Below are 20,742 nucleotides of genomic sequence, written 5' to 3' on the forward strand. Positions count from 1 at the left end.
ATTGGAGAGGGAGGGGTTAAGTGTGTCCTAGGGGCGTGTTTCTAACTGTGATTGGACATGGCTACTAGTGTAAAAACAGAGATCAACGGTCCTACATAGTAGAACCGTCTGATCTCCATTTTTACACAGGGGATAATGACAGGCGGCTTTGTTTACATTAGCCGCCTGCCTTTCTCCCTTCCCGACGAACGATGGCGAGTGACCGGCGGACATCGGGTCCGCCGGTCACACGCACTGACTTGTTAGGGAACGAGCCGGGGCGGGCACGCGCTCGTCCGCTATTGGCTCACAAGCCGGTGACAGGCTAGTGACGTACCGATACGTCACTTTGCCTGGCCGGGGCTGACCGCCGCAGTATATGTACTTGCGGCGGTCGGCAAGTGGTTAATAACGTGTTCCAAGTATCTTTGGCGGTTGCTCCACTAGAATGTCTGTTGGGAGTGCTGGGTGATTACGACTGGGATAAATATGGGAAAGAAGCTATTCATAGAGCCCTGTTCCAGGCTAGAAAGTTGATTATGGTGCATTGGAAATCGGAGGACCCCCCTGACTTTGACAGAATGGATTAGTACACTGGGTAATGTGTTGAGAATGGAGAAAGTTATTTATCACCATAGGGGAATCGGGGCCAAGTTTGAAAAGCTGTGGGCTTGCTTCCTAGCCATGTTAGTGCACTCTGCTCTCCCTGAATGCCCGGAAAAGCTGTGGGCGCCATGGCTGGGTACCCCGGGGCTTGTTCCTGTTGATCGGATGATGGGAAGGATATTGGGCCCTGTAGGGTGGCTTCATATGTTGATTTTCATCCCTGATACTCTCTACACCAGGGGACTTAAAACTATGGCCCTCCAGTTGTTCAGGAACTACAATTCCCATCATGCCTAGTCATGTCTGTGAATGTCAGAGTATTACAATGCCTCATGGGATGTGTAGTTCTGCAACAGCTGGAGGGCCATAGTTTGATGATCCCTGCTCTATGCCTTTGGAGGATACATGTTGAGGTGGCGGGTGGGGATACGGAGGGGTGAGACGTGTATACATTGTTATATGACGGGATGTTAAGATTCTGATTACATGTATATGTGTATGTGACGATTTGTAACACCGGCATTGGACTGTTATTGTTGTTGATGTTTATTCAATAAAGTTCTTGTTTGGATATAAAAATAAAAAACATATTAACATTTTAAAGATGATTGGGGTCACATACTTTGCTGTATGGTTTATGTGTCTGCATTATACAATCGCAGTAAATGACATGATAACATTATCAGCTCTAATGATAGAATGACATCCCCCAATTCGGCCATCCCTGACTGTATCAGCCGCACAGCCACAACTCACAGCTGCGCATGCGCGTCCGAGCCACGCTGTCCTCCCCTCCTCCTGCGCGGGTCACGTGCTCGCAGCTCGCAGACTCCGTCACGTGACGTGCGCTGGGCTCTCGGTGCGACAGTGACATCAGCGCCGGAAGTTCGGTAAGTGGCTGAGAGCCGGGACCCGGTACCCCCCGGTCCGTTTATTTGTCCCGGCACCGCCGCCTCCGGATAACCGTGTGTGGAGGGGGGAGAGGGGCCCTCCCGGGGGTGCAGCTGGAAAAAAATCACTGAGACTCCCCCCTTGTTTACATCCGGCCTGACCTCCCCTCCCCCCACCTAACTACCTCCCCTCCCCCTCCTGTGTGCCAGCTATGTGGGGCCCTGGGCCTGGGATTATTACACAACCCCCCCCCCCCTGTGTACTGTGTATAGGGGCCCCAGAGCCTACCTGTGTATTGTCTATAGGGGCCCCAGAGCCCCCTGTGTATAGGGGCCCCGGAGCCCCCTGTGTACTGTCTATAGGGGCCCCCGGAGCCCCCTGTGTACTGTCTATAGGGGCCCCGGTGTCCCCTGTGTACTGTCTATAGGGGCCCCGGTGTCCCCTGTGTACTGTCTATAGGGGCCTCGGTGTCCCCTGTGTACTGTCTATAAGGGCCCCGGTGTCCCCTGTGTACTGTCTATAGGGGCCCCAGAGCCCCCTGTGTATAGGGGCCCCGGAGCTCCCTGTGTACTGTCTATAGGGGCCCCGGTGTCCCCTGTGTACTGTCTATAGGGGCCCCGGTGTCCCCTGTGTACTGTCTGTAGGGGCCCCAGAGCCCCCTGTGTACTGTGTATAGGGGCCCCGGAGCCCCCTGTGTACTGTCTATAGGGGCCCCGGAGCCCCCTGTGTACTGTCTATAGTGGCCCCGGAGCTCCCTGTGTACTGTCTATAGGGGCCCCGGTGTCCCCTGTGTACTGTCTATAGGGGCCCCGGAGCCCCCTGTGTACTGTCTATAGGGGCCCCGGAGCCCCCTGTGTACTGTCTATAGGGGCCCCGGAGCTCCCTGTGTACTGTCTATAGGGGCCCCGGTGCCCCCTGTGTACTGTATATAGGGGCCCCGGAGCCCCTGTGTACTGTCTATAGGGGCCCCGGAGCCCCTGTGTACTGTCTATAGGGGCCCCGGTGCCCCCTGTGTACTGTCTATAGGGGCCCCGGAGCCCCCTGTGTACTGTCTATAGGGGCCCCGGAGCCCCCTGTGTACTGTCTATAGGGGCCCCGGTGCCCCCTGTGTACTGTCTATAGGGCCCCCCGGAGCTCCCTGTGTACTGTCTACAGGGGCCCCGGTGTCCCCTGTGTACTGTCTATAGGGGCCCCGGTGTCCCCTGTGTACTGTCTATAGGGGCCCCAGAGCCCCCTGTGTACTGTCTATAGGGGCCCCGGAGCCCCCTGTGTACTGTCTATAGGGGCCCCGGAGCCCCCTGTGTACTGTCTATAGGGGCCCCGGAGCCCCCTGTGTACTGTCTATAGGGGCCCCGGAGCTCCCTGTGTACTGTCTATAGGGGCCCCGGTGCCCCCTGTGTACTGTCTATAGGGGCCCGACTCCTCCCTGTGTACTGTCTATAGGGGCCCCCGCAGATCCCTGCGTATTGTCTATAGGGGCCCCCGCAGATCCCTGCGTATTGTCTATAGGGGCCCCACAGATCCCTGCGTATTGTCTATAGGGGCCCCACAGATCCCTGCGTATTGTCTATAGGGGCCCGCAGATTCCTGCGTATTGTCTATAGGGGCCCTGCAGATCATTGCATACTGTCCATTGGGTCCACTGAGCCCGCTGTGTACTGTCCTTAGGGGCCCCGGAGATCACTGTAAACTGTTCGTAGGGGGCCCCAACCTGCCCCGTGTACTGTCCATAGGGGCCCCTTGTGTACTTTCCATAGGGTCCCCAGAGATCACTGTGTACTGTCTATAGGCTCCCCAGAGCCCCCTGCGTGCTATCTATAGGTGCCCCTGACCTCCATGTGTACTGCCTATAGGGGCCCACAGTAGATCAATGTGTACTGTTTTTAGGGGCCCCAGAACCCCCCTCTCAGTGTACTGTGTATAGGGGCCCCAGAGCCCCCTCAGTGTACTGTCTATAGAGGCCCTGGAGATCCATTTGCACTGCCTATAGGGGCCCCAGAGCTCTCTCTGTACTGCCTATAGGGGCCACAGAATTCCTTCCCCCCCCAGTGTACTGCCTATAGGGGCCCCCAGAGCCCCACTGTGTAGTGTCTATAGGTGCCCCATAATTTCCTCTGTACTGCCTATAGGGGCCCCAGAGCTCCCTCTGTACTGCCTATAGGGGCCCCAGAGCTCCCTCTGTACTGTCTATAGGGGCCCCAGAGCTCCCTCTGTACTGACGATAGGGGCCCCAGAGCTCCCTCTGTACTGACTATAGGGGCCCCAGAGCTCCCTCTGTACTGACTATAGGGGCCCCAGAGCTCCCTCTGTACTGACTATAGGGGCCCCAGAGCTCCCTCTGTACTGACTATGCAGAAATGCAGACACCAGTACAAGCATTGTCAGATCTTCCTCCCTCCCCCCCCCCCCCCACACTAAAAATGTGATTCTCTCTGTGTCCCCATTGGAGAAGTTTCTTCAATAAAAACATCACAGCCTTCAGCCCTCTTCTCTCCATTCAGAGACACACTGAGGTCTGATTACAGCTGGAATATACGTCTCACCAGACACATTATTTGTTCCTCCCATCCCCCAGAGGGCAGAGTCCATCTCACACTCTGCAGAACCCGGCTGTCATCAGGATAGAAATGCATTGTTTCTGCTGTCTGTCACCTCCAGCACAGACTGCAGCCCAATTGATTGGCATTCCTTCAGAGGAGCTACTGAAAAGCCCTAGGCACCGCCCCCTCTTCCTTCTCCCCATTCATGATACAGCACTAGGTACCGCCCCCTTCTTCCTTCTCCCCATTCATGGTACAGCACTAGGCACCGCCCCCTCTTCCTTCTCCCCATTCATGATACAGCACTAGGTACCGCCCCCTTCTTCCTTCTCCCCATTCATGATACAGCACTAGGCACTCCCCCTCTTCATTCTCCACATTTATGGTACAGCACTAGGCACCGCCCCCTCTTCCTTCTCCCCATTCATGATACAGCACTAGGCACTCCCCCTCTTCATTCTCCACATTTATGGTACAGCACTAGGCACCACTCCCTCTTCCTTCTCCCCATTCATGATTCAGGACAGCACAAGGCACCGCCCCCTCTTCCTTCTCCCTATTCCTTTTTCAGCACAGCGCTAGGAACCGCCCCCTCCTCCTTCTTCCCAATTATGATTCAGCAAAGCACTAGGCACCGCCCCCTCTTCTCCCCATTCATTAATCAGTACAGCACTAGGCACTGCCTCTTCTTATCCCCATTCATGAATCAGTACAGCACTAGGCACTGCCTCTTCTTATCCCCATTCATGAATCAGCACAGCACTAGCCCGTACTGCTGAGGGATGATGCAGGCCTGTGCTAGGAATTTGTGGAGGGGCCTATTTTTAGTATTTTTCCCCAAAGACTTCCATTCACTCACTCAAAATCTGTGCAGCCATTTCTAATCCTGCAGGACTTCCCTGACCTCCCATATTGGGGAGTGCACACTGAGGTGTCACGTTAGTGGGAACAGATCAATCAGTGTGCAGTGTTGTCAATGATCATTTCATTCATTAAACTGAATCGCTTTGCTCAGGATGCTCACACGTACCTGAGCCCCCCCCCCCCCCCTCCGACAATAGGAAAGGGGTCCCCAGACAAGTAGTAAGGTGCCACACCAGCGATCAGAGTTCGGATTCATTTTTAATGAAATGATGGATAGAGTCAGCACATTTAGGGGTTCAGATACTCCCCTATTATCAGGACTGGATTCATATTGACAATTCTTGTAAATATGGCATGGAACATTATCATCACATTGCTGCTAATATCACTGACGGCTGCTGCTGACTTTTTCATTCTCTCCTGTATACAGCAAGAATGAGTTATTCAGAGAAACCCGAGGAGATCACAAAAGACGAGTGGATGGAAAAACTAAACAACTTGCACATCCAGAGGGCGGATATGAATCGGCTCATCATGAACTACCTGGTAACAGGTCAGCAGTGAGGACTGATTAGCACCCTGGTGCAGATGTGTTGATCCATTGATGTTGCCATATACATACCTGTCCATTATTACTGCCCCTTCCATTACCAGTTAGAAAGGAACGTGGCCTACATCTCATTGTATGAGTGGAACTAGAGCTACTCATTAAAACATAGAAGGCAGAACTCCGGTCACAAAGAAAATTAGAATCATAGCCCATTTAACCCTTTTGTTGCCCAGTGTTTATTTTTTTTTTAGGCTAGAATATTGCTTAACCACTGAGCCCCCGTTCACACTGGGGCGACCTGTGAGGCGACCTGGTCGCCTCACAGGTCGCCGCAGGTCGCCTCCCATAGGGAAGCTGCGGACCCGTTCTGATAGGAGCGACACAAGTCGCTCCGACTCAGAAAAAGGGTCCGGAGCTTCTTTGGGGCGACCAGGAGGCGACCGCCATAGACTTCAATGTTACGAAGTCCGTGGCGGCCGCTCCGAGGTAGCGGCGCGCTGCTCGCACCGCGACCTCGGAGGTCGCGGTGCGAAGTAGCGTCGCCCCAGTGTGAATGGGGGCTGAAGGACCAGGCTTATTTCTGACACTTGTTGTTTACAAGTTAACCACTTTACCACCGGAGGATTTTGCTGTCTTACGTCCAGGCCACTTTTTGCGATTCGGCACTGTGCGACTTTAACTGACAATTGCGCAGTCGTGCGACGCCGTACCCAAACTTACATCCTTTTTTTCCCCACAAACAGAGCTTTCTTTTGGTGGTATTTGATCACCTGTGCAATTTTTACTTTTTGCGCTATAAACAAAAAAAGAGCGACAATTTTGAAAAAAAATAACAATATTTTCACATTTTTTTTTATATGAAATTCCCCCCCAAAAAATGTAAAAATCACAATTTTTTTTATCATTTTAGGCCAATTTGTTTTCTGCTACATATTTTTGGTAAAAAAAATCACAATAAGCGTATTTTGATTGGTTTGCGCAAAAGTTATTGCGTTTACTAACTAAGGGAAAAATTTCTGTCGTTTTTGGTGGTTTTTTTTTTTAACGAGTAATGGCGGCATTTTTTTTTTTTTTTTTTTGCGGGACTGCGACATTGCGGCGGACAGATCGGACCCTTGACTGACATTTTTGACACTTTTGGGGGTACCAGTGACATTACTGCAGTAATCAGTGCTATATATATGCACTGTTACTGTAAAAATGACACTGGCAGGGAAGGGGTTAATTTTATTGGAGAGGGAGGGGTTAATGTATGCCTGGTGCTTACTAACATGTGTGGGGGGAGGGGACTATGTGACACAGGGACAGATCGCATGTTCAGCTATGCTGAACCCTGCAATCTGACCCTGCCTGTCACTTAGGAGATCCGCCCGCTTTGTTTACACAAGCGGGTGGATCTCCAGACTCGATTCCCCGGCGACCGGGGAAGAGCAGCGGTGATCGCCGCCGCTCCTCCCCTGGCCCGACTCCCGCTGTGACTGAATACTGAATACAGCGATAGCGAGCCTCCGGCGGCGCGCATGCGCCGCCGAGAAGGGGGAGTGTCTGGCGACGTAGGTCTAACGTAAGTATAACCTGTTTGGTATTTTTTAAAAAAAAGAGAGACTTTACAATCACTTTAAAATAGTACACCCGTGAAAAGACAACAAACTTTGTTACTCTAAATATCCAATGGGCGATGCTTTAAAGCGAAGCTCCACCCAAAAAGGGAAGCTCTGCTTGTTTGCTCCCCCCCCCCCCCCTCTGCTGCCACATTTGGCACCTTTCGGGGGGAGGAGGGGCGGGTTCCTGTTTTTGACAGGTATTTCGCTCCCACTTCCTGGTGACTTCTCGCAGTGAATTCACCTGGAAATTTGGCCCCCCTCCTCCTTCCCCCACCACCGGCCCATTCACAAAGCACTTTGGGCATACAGAGTAGGGGACTGGCTATGAAGAAATGTCAGCCGCAGCTCCTGGGAGCCGATTAAAAAATTGGCTGCGGTGCCAACATCGCGGGATCCCTGGACAGGTAACTGTCCTAATATTAAAAGTCAGCAGGTACAAATACTGTAGCTGCTGACTTTTAATATTAGGACATGTTAACATTTTTGGTGGTGGGGTGCTGGAGCTCCGCTTTAAAAACCCCTACAGGTTATCAGTCTAAGGTTAACCACGATTAATGGGCCTAGAATTATTGTTCTCATTCCAGTATGGGAGGGGCCACATAGGTGCCCCCAAGGCGTGTGTTTGCTTATATGCATTTGTATGGGGGTGTGTCAACATGTTGTTTTTTGGAGGGGGGGGGGGGGTTGCGTTCTAAGTTCTTGGGTATACATTTTTTCACTAAACTTTTATATATTATTACTTTTTTTATAACATAGGGGACTTTTTGTTTTCTATTTGGTTATGACGGGTTCTTTTAGACCCTCACCTGCCCTCTATTAAAGCTAATGGAGCGTGATTTGCCTTGCTCTGTCATTGTGGATAGAGATAGCTGCCAGGTAAAGTTATAGGTGAACCCAGGAGTGATGTACCGCACATCACTTCTTACTAGGTAGGGGAGCTTGACAAACGGACATTCACTGGTCTCCCTCCCCTCTTTGGTACTTTGCCATGGGGTTCCTGGACCCCCAGGTGGAAACGCGGAGCCTGGGAAACATGGCAGGTGGCGCATGCAGGGAAGGGAGTGAATGTCCTGGGGGTGCATTAAAGCGATTGGGCTACTGTACAGCCAGGAGTGTGTGTGAAACCCCATGCTGCTGTCAATATATGCCATACATCGGTGACGGTGAAAGGGTTAAAGGTAAAATTAAGGTGGATGTAAATGAACTAAGCATTGCCTCAAAGTGTACTTTCCTCAATCCATAGCGCCAAGTGTGGATGCTGGAAAATCTCTCCTTGCTCTGCAATCTGCATGTGTCACTATTGGCAGTTTTCTCTGACACCAGGCAATCCTTGGTGACATCCCAAAACCTCAGCACACAGGAAGTGATTGACAAAGTGTAAAGGGGGGATGTGTCTATTTCCTCCACTACTTTTCTGCCACTAGAGGTCTCCAGTCTTCCTGGTTGCAATATTTAACCCACTTCCTCTATAGCCAGGCTGTCATAGACCCGCCCCCAGCCTGTTACAGGACAGTAAAGGAGATGCAGAACAGGGATGAGCTCATCTCAATGTCACTCTGCACTCTCCCACTATCGGCATGCTTCTTGTCAGCACAGGAACTCATTGGCTTTGTGCTGCTACGTCATCTCCCAGTCTGAGCTCTGTTGTACAGGAACTGTAAGAGGCTGATACCAGGTTAGATTTAGGTACTTACACTGCTTGTAGTTAGCCATCATTATAAAACTTTTTGGGTTTTATTTACTGGTCAGTGTTTCAGCAAAGCACTGCTTGTCTTTCTCAAGATCTGCAAGTTTCTCCTTCACTGGACTGTTTATCTATGTATATAATAGTCATATGTAATGTGGTTTATTCCTTCTCCCCCCTAGAAGGATTCAAGGAAGCGGCAGAGAAGTTTCGGTTGGAATCAGGAATCGAGCCAAGTGTGGATTTAGAGAGCCTGGATGAAAGGATAAAGATTCGGGAGATGATCCTTAAAGGACAGATCCAGGAAGCCATCGCTCTGATCAACTCTCTACACCCGGAGTTGCTGGACACTCATCGCTACCTTTACTTCCACCTACAAGTAAGACCCAGGACTACATGCTTAGCTTGAGAGTTTAAAGTGAATCGTTAGCCAGGCTATGAGAAATCAAGTATTTCCATACTGCTAAAAAGTATTAAATGGGCTTTAAAACAATTCCTCACTGATCCCTGTAGCTACAGGCACTTTGGGACAATTCACCCTCAAAGTTCAAACATTAAAGTGGTTGTAAAGGAATTTTTTTAATAGCAAACATCTCTATACTTACCTGCTCTGTGCAGTAGAATTGCAGGGATCGGTCCGAATGCTCCTCTTTTTGGGTTCCTCACCAGTGCTCCTGGCTCCTCTTCTCTTGCTGGCGCCCCCAGTAGGAAACCGATTCCCTTGGGGGCACTTGTGTGGGCTCAATCCCGAGCCCCTCTGCTGCGTCCATTGACACAGACGGGAATTCAGCCTTGCCCCCCCCTCAGCACTGGAGTTGATTGACAGGAGCTAGAGCCAATGGCTCCAACCGCTATCAGTCTGCCCAGGCAGGTGAGACAAAGCCAGGAAAGCTGCAGCTCTCATGCACAGCGCTGGATCACAATGGGGTTCAGGTAAGTATAAGGGGGGGGGGCGAGTCTGTGACACAGAAGCTTTCTTTACCTTAAAGTGGTTGTAAACCCCTTACATATACCCAGTGAAGTAAATAGCCTCAGATGATAGAAAGAGATGAAACAAAATGTCCTACATAAGTTTTACATGTATATCTGCAGTCTTTCCCTTTTCTACATTCTTTAGAAAGTGCACATCTTGTTAGAAATCTTCCTTTTCCAGCACTGAGTGTGGAGTCTGGGCATAAACTGTGTGTGAGCTGATTGGAGGAAAGGCACACCCCCCCCCCCCCTTCCACATAGGCAGAGGAAGGAAGAAACTTGCAGAGCTGTACTTTGAATAGACAAGCTCTCTGCTTATCTGTCTTTAGGTTCCCTCCCCGACACAAATTTGTATCTGGTGTGTAGGAGAGCTTGTCAGAAGTTATCATGCTGATAACAGAGCAACAGAGCAGCAGAAAGACACAGCACTCAGAGCTTTGGAGAGATATAAGTATACACTACACATTCACTATATTACCAAAAGTATTGGGACGCCTGCCTTTACACACACATGAACTTTAATGGCATCCCAGTCTTAGTCCGTAGGGTTCAATATTGAGTTGGTCCACCCTTTGCAGCTATAACAGCTTCAACTCTTCTGGGAAGGCTGTCCACAAGGTTTAGGAGTGTGTCTATGGGAATGTTTCACCATTCTTCCAGAAGCACATTGGTCCAAATCATTTGGTGGAGGGGAATTATGGTGTGGGGTTAAACTCCTAAGGTGTCAGCATACCAAGACAGTTTGGACAATTTCATGCTCCCAACTTTGTGGGAACAGTTTGGGGATGGCCCCTTCCTGTTCCAACATCACTGCACACCAGTGCACAAAGCAAGGTCCATAAAGACATGGACGACCGAGTTTGGGGTGGAGGAACTTGACTGGCCTGACCTTAACCCCATAGAACACCTTTGGGATGAATTAGAGCGGAGACTGCGAGCCAGGCCTTCTTGTCCAACCTCACAAATGCTCTTCTGGAAGAATGGTCAAACATTCCCATAGACACTCCTAAACCTTGTGGACAGCCTTCCCAGAAGAGTTGAAGCTGTTATAGCTACAAAGGGTGGGCCAACTCAATATTGAACCCTACGGACTAAGACTGGGAAGCCAATGAAGTTCATGTGTGTGTAAAGGCAGGCGTCCCAATACTTTTGGTAATATAGTGTATATGTTCCCAGGTCAAATTTCATGACTCGGGTTTACAACCACTTTATTGCATAGAATGCATTAAGGTAAAAAATCTTGAGGTTTTACAACCCCTCTAAAGTAATTCAAGTGCTCTCAGAAGCTCAGCTCCCCACTTCTAGCAGTTACACAGCAGCTCATCTTCCCCCTGCTCTCCATCCTAGCAGTGACACAGCAACTCAGCTCCCCCTCCCAGCAGTAATACAGCAACCCAGCTCCTCCTCCCAGCAGTAAAACAGCAACCCAGCTCCTCCTCCCAGCAGTAATACAGCAACCCAGCTCCTCCTCCCAGCAGTAATACAGCAACCCAGCTCCTCCTCCCAGCAGTAATACAGCAACCCAGCTCCTCCTCCCAGCAGTAATACATCAACCCAGCTCCTCCTCCCAGAAGTGCTTCCCCTTCCTAGCAGTAACTCAGAAGGCTTCTAGCCTTCTAATCCCTAATGTACGCACAGAGCAGATGCTGTGAGAGGGGGAAGGAAATAGTCACTGTTGGGAGGAGGAGCACAATAAACTGAGCAGCTGGGGAGTGACCTGGATAAGTTCAGTGCGTGTGCTGTGAATTTCGAGAATAAATTGCTGCACTATGTCTTCAGCTACAAGGGTCAATGAGGGCTTGTTTATAAGAATTATAGGGGGTTAATGGCACACTTCATTGGGAGAGCAGCAAGGGTGGGTGTGGGAAAGAGAGGAGACACAGGTAGCTGAATGGCAAGGCCGCAGCAGTCTGGACAGAGCTATCGCTTGGTCTGCTCCTGGACCGCGGTCTACTATTCAGTGACACCCGTCCTAGTGTAATCTGCAGGACTGAACAGTCATTTTGATGGTTGGGCAGTGCAGGGGAAGAGATCCCCTGCTGCACCCCCCCTTCCCCCAGCACAGCACTTGAGGTGGGTTCCCCTGTTGCCCCTGCTTTGGCTTGGTCTTCGTACGATCGCTTACTCTGAAACACAGTTGTCAGAAGCAGCCCCATAAACTACATGAAACTGAGTGTATTTAGCCATATGGTTTGGAAGGCTTGCCCTGGGTGCAGAGCATTCTGGGAAAAGGGAAAGAATTCTGTGCAGAGGTCAGTTTGTCTTTCTTCTTGTTTGTTCAGCAACAACATCTAATAGAACTGATCAGGCAGCGGGAGACGGAAGCGGCCTTGGAGTTTGCCCAGACCCAGCTGGCCGAGCAAGGGGAGGAGAGTCGGGAATGTCTGACGGAGATGGAGAGGACACTGGCACTGCTGGCGTTCGATAACCCAGAGGACTCTCCGTTCGGTGACCTACTTAACATGATGCAGAGACAGAAGGTATGTCCCACCGCCAGCCGCTGTGCATGTTTAGCACACACTGAATACAAGAGGTCTTTTGGGATCGAATTGGCTCTCTTTGGTTGGTTCAGACTAGAAAATGGCCGCTATCATAGGTATACTTGGCATAGAGCGATTTGATGGTTGTGGAACAGTGTGAGTACACAGGCTAGGTGTTCTGGGGATGATTTACTAAAATCTGGTGCAACTCTGCATATAAACCAATCAGCTTCCAGGTTTTTTTTTTTTTGTCAAAGCTTAACCACTTCTGGACCGGAAGATTTTCCCCCTAATTGACCAGGCCATATTTTGCGATTCGGCACTGCGCTACTTTAACGGACAATTGCACGGTCGTGCGACGCTGTACCCAAATAAAATTGATGTCCTTTTTTTCCCACAAATAGAGCTTTCTTTTGGTGTTAATTGATCACCTGTGCGATTTTTATTTTTTGTGCTATAAAGAAAAAAAGCGACAATTCTGGAAAAAAAAAAACAATATTTTTTACTTTCTGCTGTATAACCTTCCTAAAAAAAAAAAACGTAAAAATCAAAATTTTTTAACATTTTAGGCCAATTTGTTTTCTACTACATATTTTTGGTAAAAAAAATCGCAATAAGCGTATTTTGATTGGTTTGCGCAAAAGTTATCGCGTCTACTAACTACGGGAAAGATTTATGTCATTTTTATTGTTTTTTTTTTTTTTTTTTACCAATAATGGTGGCGATCTGCAATTTTTAGCAGGACTGCAACATTGCGGCGGACAGATCGGACCCCTGACTGACATTTTTGACACTTTTGGGGGGACCAGTGACATTACTACAGTAATCAGTGCTAAAAATATGCACTGTTACCGTAATAATGACACTGGCAGGGAAGGGGTTAACGTGGGTGATCAAGGGGTTAAATGTGAGCCTAGGGGAGTGATTCTAACTGTGGGGGGCGTGGCTTCTGAAATGATCATAGAGACCTGTGATCCTATATAGAAGGATTACAGGCGCTCTGTGATCATTTCAGGGAGAAGAACGGTCGGCTGTGTTTACAACAGCTGACCGCTCTTCTCTCTCAGCGGGGAGCGATCGCGGGTGTCAGGTGGAAATTGGAGCCGCCTGCCCCGTGCATTGGCTGGTTGCCTACTATGCAGAGCTGCATTAGAGTTAGCAATTTCCAGTTTTAAGTCAAAAACCTTTATTGGTTACCATTAAAGTCCCCCCTTTCCATAGCCCTCCTCATGCCACTTTAGTGGCTACTTACATCAGTTGTTTCTGATGTTCAAATAACACATTAGGGACGTGGGTACCAGCCTATATCTTAGATTATCATTTATCCCATTCTTTCAATGACACACCCCAATTTTTAATTTCCAGTTTTAGTAAATCAACCTCTATGTGAGCTCATTCACACCGACACCTGTGTGCTGCATTGACATGGCATGTGAATTGAGCCTATTGGTTGGCCATACACTGTACGAAAAATCGGCTGAAACTCGGTCATTTTGACAGTTCGCTTGTTTTTCATCCAGTTAATGGGCACAAATCGGCAATCGGTTGTAATGTTATGGAGCCAAAAATACGAAGGACAAGTTTGGAAATTTTCTGCTGAATGAACGATAAATTGAAAGGTTCTCATCCAAACTGTTTGCACTAGGTATATGTGAAAAAAGGAGCAAAAAAGAAAACTGATTCATTTATGGCCATTGAACGATTTATCAGTCATTGCATAATGGCACGATTGTCTGCTCTCACGGCCGAGTGTTCGTTCAAAATCATTTTCGGAAAACTATTTTTCCTATGGTGTATGGCCAGCATAGACCGTGGGTGGAAAGAAAGAAAATTGCTTGATTTCTCCTTCAACACAGTCAGTGTGGATGAGGGATTCCCCCTCGCAGTGCTGTTTCGTTCTGCCGGCTGGGAGCGTTTCCTGCTGGCAGAACACAATGATTAGTGTTGCAGGCTACAGCTGGTGGCACTTATCGTTTGGGAGAAACCTGATGGGCTGCTTGTACACAGGTCAATCAATAGGTCGACTTGTGGACAACCAAGTTGCCCAAACATGGATCACTGCTGAACCAGCTGAATTTTAATCCATGTATGGCCGATGTAAGATAAGAAAAGGAGTGAAAATTTTAAGCCAGCCATAGACAGTTTAAATCTTGGCTTGAAAATTCCAAGCATGTATGGGGCAGGCTGGTTATACCCAAGTTGATCGATTTAACTTGGGTACAACCAGCTTTCAGATTTTACATGCAATTATTCCTAGTGGCTGGTATAGCTGCTAACAATAATCACTGTGTTCTCCTGGTAGGGACGGCTCCCAATGTCCCCCCTTCTTCTTTGGGGGGAACAAAATAGGAGGGATTCCACCATCAACACGGACTGTATTGATGGGGGAATTGAGTGATTTGCAACACGTGGTTGCAGCAAAAGAAAATCGCTCTGCCTATGGCCAGCCTTAGCCTTTAAGAATGTGGCACAGCATGGCAACAAATCAAATGGAAGACGTCAGCAATGGCAGGTTACATTTTATTGTGATTATATGCCATATACATATATACCACTCTTTAGCCAGCAGAGGGCAGTGCAGGCTAAGTAATAGATCTCTACCTTCAGAAATACAGTATCTCACAAAAGTTAGTACACCCCTCACATTTTTGTAAATATTTTATTATATCTTTTTATGTGACAACACTGAAGAAATTACACTTTGCTACAATGTGAAGTAGTGAGTGTACAGCTTGTATAACAGTGTAAATTTGCTGTCCCCTCAAAATAACTCAACACACAGCCATTAACCTCCCTGGCGGTCTGATTATGTACGGATTTCTGTGCTAAAATCGGTACATTCTTTTGCATGGAAATCTGTTGTTTTACATTTTAAAACTCACCTTCCCCTGCGATCCCCCGCCATCCTCCCGCTGTGTGCTCGGCCGATGCCGGCACCTGTCTTCCGGTTCCCTTCCCTGCGAGCGTTGCGACGCAGGGGGGTGGAACCGGCGGCAATTTAGAAAATGTAAATACACCAAATGAGATGATACAAAGCGGTGATCCTAACGGATTACACTGTATCATCCCATTTCCATTTCTCTTTCAGGTTGCCCTTTAGCAAGTGGATAGCCCAAAATCGAATTTTTTCTCCGATTTAACAGAGAAAGAACAATGATTAAAGCATCACCCTCCTTTTAAATCCTCCAGTCTGTTATTCTAACTCAATAAGCATTACAGAGTAATTTCCAGCCTTGTCCTCGTCAACACTGACACCTGAGTTAATGAGAGAATCGCTTACATGACGTCAGCTGGTCCTTTTGTGGCAGGGCTGAAATGCAGTGGAAATATTTTTTGGGGATTACATTTATTTTCATGGCAAAGAGGGACTTTGCAATTAATTGCAATTCATCTGATCACTCTTCATAACATTCTGGAGTATATGCAAATTGCCATCATAAAATCCGAGGCAGCAGACTTTGTGAATATTTATATTTGTGTAATTCTCAAAACTTTGGCCACGGCTGTAAATAAATATCACCATTAGTATCCTTTTACCTTTTTTATGCACGTCTAAGTATTGTCTTCCCCTTTAATAATGGAGTAGGACCACACCTTACCGAGGTGTCCTGTTAGTGGTGTTTGGTCTCAGAGGGTATTGACTAATACAGAATACTAGGGCATGCTAAAGCCTGGATTTCTCTGTAACCAAATGTTTTTCTTCCTCCACCCGCAAAAGTCATGGCATAGGTCAGAAATCCCTTGTAGTGGGATTTCCCAGAGGTTGGTTTGGTCTACCAACCAATGAAGGGTGATGCTATGATTTATCTATGTTATGGCCTATTCAGATGAGTGGAACTTATTTTTGAGTCCTGAAGAGAAACAATAACACATTTGCCAGCAACCTTTCAGCACTCTCAGTTAAGGCATCACTCACCTCTGTTTGCATTTTATAAGAGTGATGGCCACTCTGCCCTCTGTTCAGTTGCATGATTACACTTCCGATTGTAAGAATGTAATCAAGCTGATCAGTAGACTGTACAGCTAAAGTCCGCACCCCCTAGTGACAGGAGCATGCATGTCTAAAGGGATGCCAGGGGTGTGTTTCGGTGCAAACCTGCAATCTTTTGGCATCTCCCACCAGACACCATGTTATTAAAAGCAAATACCAGCAAAGAGATCCAGTGTCCCTGGGTCTACAAAGACACGTTTTTTGCAAAAGAGAACTTTTGTATTGAAAAATGTTATTTGTCACGTTGATAGAAGGGGGTGGCATTGGGAAGGTCTTATATGGAAACATTTTAGCTTTAACCAGCAAAATTTTGTTAGTTGCTGTGTGCCAACAATGGTTAACTTATGTTTAAAAGGGACTGTAGATAGATCTTCCTCTATAGCAGTGGTCTCCAAACTGCAGCCCCCGGGCCATATGCAGCTATTTGCTTGCTTTTTTCGGCCCTTGGGGCACTGTTTCATTCACTGAAACCAACAGTGGGGCATAATTCCCCTCACTGACACCAATGAAGGGGGCACAATTCCTCCCAATGACACCAATGATGGGACACAATTCCTCCCAATGACATCAATGATGGGGCACAATTCTTCCCAATGACACTAATGACGGGGCACAATTCCTCCCGATGACGGGGCACTATTCCTCCCGATGACGGGGCACTATTCCTCCCAATGACGGGGCACACCCACTGACACCAATAATGGGGCACAATTCCTCCCAAAGACATCAATGATGGGACAAAATTCCTCACAAAGACTCTTAACGATGGGGCACAACTCCTCCCACTTATACCAATAATGGGGCGTAATTACTCTCACTGAAACAAGCAGTGGAGCAAAATTCCCCCCCAATGTCACTAATGATGGGGGGCCCAATGACATCAACGATGGGGCACAATTCCTCCTAATGACACTAATGATGGGGCCCAATGACCTCAATGATGGGGCACAATTCCTCCCAATGACACGAACGATGGGGCCCAATGACATCAATGATGGGTCACAATTCCTCCCAATGACATGAACGATGGGGCCCAATGACCTCAACGATGGGGCACAATTCCTCCCAATGACATGAACGATGGGGCCCAATGACATCAATGATAGGGCACAATTCCTCCCAATGACATCAACGATGGGGCCCAATGACATCAACGATGGGGCACAATTCCTCCTAATGACACTAATGATGGGGCACAATTCCTCCTAATGACACTAATGATGGGGCACAATTCCTCCTAATGACACTAATGATGGGGCACAATTCCTCCCAATGACATGAATGATGGGGCACAATTCCTCCCACTGACATGAACGATGGGGCCCAATTACATCAATGATGGGTCACAATTCCTCCGAATGACATGAACGATGGGGCCCAATGACATCAACGATGGGGCACAATTCCTCCCAAATGACATGAACGAGGGGGTCCAATGACATGAATGATGGGGCACAATTCCTCCCAATGACACTAACAGTGGGGCCCAATGACATCAATGAGTGGGCTCAATTTCTCCCAATGACACGAACGATGGGGCCTAATGACATCAACGATGGGGCACAATTCATCCCAATGACACTAATGATGGGGCCCAATGACACCAACAATGGGGCACAATTCCTCCCAATGACACCAATGATGGGGCACAATTCCTCCCAATGACACCAACAATGGGGCACAATTCCGCCCAATGACCGCAATGAAGAGGCACAATTCTTCTCAAATACACCAATGATGGGGCACAATGACATCAATGATGGGACACAATTCCTCCAACTTACACAATTAATGGGGTGTAATGACTCTCACTGAAACAAACAATGGGGCATTATTTTTTCCCACTGACGTTGAGACCTTTTCTTCTCCCACCGGCCACAGTCCAGCCCCCCTAAAGTCTGAAGTAAACTTGCCCTTCGTTTAGAAAGTTTGGAGACCCCTGCCCTATAGGAAGGTCAGACAGACTAAACTCTCTGAAAACATATCTCCTGTAAGCACATCTGGTGACATATTCCGCATACATCTGTCATACCTTACCGATTGTATCTTTACAGGTCTGGAGCGAAGTCAACCAGGCCGTGTTAGACTACGAGAACCGCGAGTCCACCCCCAAGTTGGCCAAACTGCTTAAGCTCCTCCTTTGGGCGCAGAACGAGCTAGATCAAAAGAAAGTCAAATACCCCAAGATGGCCGACCTCAGCAAAGGAACGGTGGAGGACTCCAAGTAACCGATAGAGGACCCGCATCCCTTGCAAACCTCCTGCATCATCAGTCTGTGACTGCAACGTTTTCTATCAGTATGCCAACTTGGACACTTCCTGTTTTGGTCTCTGACATCACTTCCTGTTTATAGGAATAAGGGTCCAACGAAGATTTAGACAAAAAAAGGGTTTTCTTGGTGTTTTATCTGCAGAAAATGCTAATGCTAGGGGTCATGTCAGGTCCCACCACCGAGAGAAGACCCAAGGATATGCCGTCTATGCCACAGGGCTGTGTAACGGGAACTTGTCCTCACTACAGAGGAAGCCCACAACATAGATAGTGTGATGAGCTACGAAATATATATTTATTTATCCCTTTTTTTTTTTTTACCACGGAAAGATGTACTGTATATATAGAGTGTGAGTTCTGTTGGCAAGCTGTCCCCCATCTTTGTTATTAAGAGTCATAATTATAATAGACCCTATTATTGAACTTCCTCTGTACCGGTTTTATTGACTATATTCCACCCAAAAGTGTTTTTTTTTGTTAGTTCTAGGTGGAGTATGGTGGGCGGAATCCGCTCCTGCCTTCGGGTGAGATCTCCCTTCCCAGAATTCCTGACTCTGCTCCTGCAGACTTGGGAGCTTTGGGGTCCGTCCACCTTTGGGTGTCCTGGCTCTTCCTGTTAGTATAAAATACATAGAAAACCCAGCAGGGATGGTGGGAGCCCCTCATAATGGGCACAGCAAGTGACACAACCCCCCTCTAAGAGATCACAGAACGGTCAGATGGTTACCACCCTAGTTACTCTCGTAACAACCAATCAGATCTATTTCTAGTGCAGTATGGGAGAAGGAACAGAAGAACGTAATGCCAAGAGCAGTTCTGTCTTCAGATACTTTGGATTAGAAGGTTATTTCATTAATAGTCAAAAAACAAAAAATTCTTGTTTAGGAAGCTTTGGATTAGAGGATTCAGTGTTGCATTTTGGCACACGGTGTCACCACAGCAGGAAGTCAGGGGATTCTTCTATATGAAGACAGCAGTAGGAACCTAATGAGGGTTCTAAGCCTTTCTTCTCTACCTAGATTCTAAAGGCAATTTTTTTTTCTTAAATAACAAACATGTTATACTTACCTGCTCTGTGTAATGGTTTTGCACAGAGCAGCCCAGATTTCTCACGTCCCCTGCTGGAGCTCCTGGCTCCTCCCCACCGCTGAGTGCCCCCATGGGAAGCTGCATGCTCACTCTCGAGCCAGCTCTATGTGTCCATTGACCCACACAGTGCAGCTCGCCCCAAACCAGCACCTGCTGCTGCCTCTCAGTGAGGAGAGAGCTGCTGCTCTCATGCACATCACTGGATCGATACCAGGCTCAGATAAGTGTTTAGGGGGGCTGGGGTGGGAGACCTCCATATTTTGATTGTGTGGAAAGCATGCTGATATCATCCGTTACATTGTAACAATATTATATTGATATGTTCATGACTGCTAGTGGAATTATATAGTCAATACATATTCGCCAGCACACCAAGGCTCTTGCAAAAGCAGTCCAAAACTTTATTGACGTTACGATCACATCAAAAAATAGTGCAACGTTTCGGAGCCGCACAGGACCCCTTCATCAGGCATGTGCGGCTCCGAAACGTTGCACTATTTTTTGATGTGATCGTAACTTCAATAAAGTTTTGGACTGCTTTTGCAAGAGCCTTGGTGTGCTGGCGAATATGTATTTACTTGTAACTAATCCAGTTGCCAACTGGTGATCGCTTCAGCACCCAATATACACGAGCCTACAAACCAGGAAGGTGTGCGATAGGAATATGAACTATATGTTATATATGAGTCACTCAGCATTGCTTTAAGTAACAAAGACTTAACTTGTGTTTTTATAATAAAGTATAACTAAGCCCCCGTTCACACTGAATGCGGCTTTGAAATTCTGCAACTTCACTTGAAATTGCATGATTTCAAAGCTGCATGTCAGGTGCAACTTGACTGATATCTGTGCGACTTCATGCAATGATGTCTATGCAAGTCACACCTGAAATTGCCAAAAATAGTGCAGGAACTTTTTTTTTGCACAGCAAAGTCAGTATTGCACCGATTTGAACAGTTCCATTGCCAACAATAGGGTGCAACTTGTCACGTGATTTGGACCTGTCAAATTGCATGGATACAAAATAGAAAATGGCTGCACTCCAATACCAGTCCACAAAAAGGTTTTTATTCTATAATGTGCAAAAAACTGACACCAGGACACCGTAAAGTATTGCAGGTTGAACTTTGTGCTTCCTCAAAAACTGTCAAATCGCATGTCAAGTCGCACCGGTGTGAACGGGGGCTAAAGGCAAAACTTTTCTTTTTGTTTTGGATGGTG

The 20,742-nt window shown here is 47.8% G+C and overlaps 1 protein-coding gene across 1 annotated transcript; it reads left to right on the forward strand.

Annotated features, from left to right (window-relative positions):
• Positions 1-1,352: 1,352 nt before the first annotated feature.
• On the forward strand, positions 1,353-18,858 carry GID8 (GID complex subunit 8 homolog). The gene is made up of 5 exons (XM_082272938.1): positions 1,353-1,475; positions 5,311-5,433; positions 8,901-9,097; positions 11,973-12,170; positions 18,216-18,858. Exons 2-5 carry the CDS (start codon positions 5,316-5,318, stop codon positions 18,387-18,389), a joined length of 687 nt encoding a protein of 228 aa, XP_082129064.1. The 5' UTR covers positions 1,353-1,475; positions 5,311-5,315; the 3' UTR covers positions 18,390-18,858.
• Positions 18,859-20,742: the final 1,884 nt, after the last annotated feature.

The sequence above is a fragment of the Pelophylax lessonae genome (genome assembly GCF_965119305.1).
Source record: "Pelophylax lessonae genome assembly, chromosome: 11".
In the NCBI taxonomy this organism is placed as follows: domain Eukaryota; kingdom Metazoa; phylum Chordata; class Amphibia; order Anura; family Ranidae; genus Pelophylax; species Pelophylax lessonae.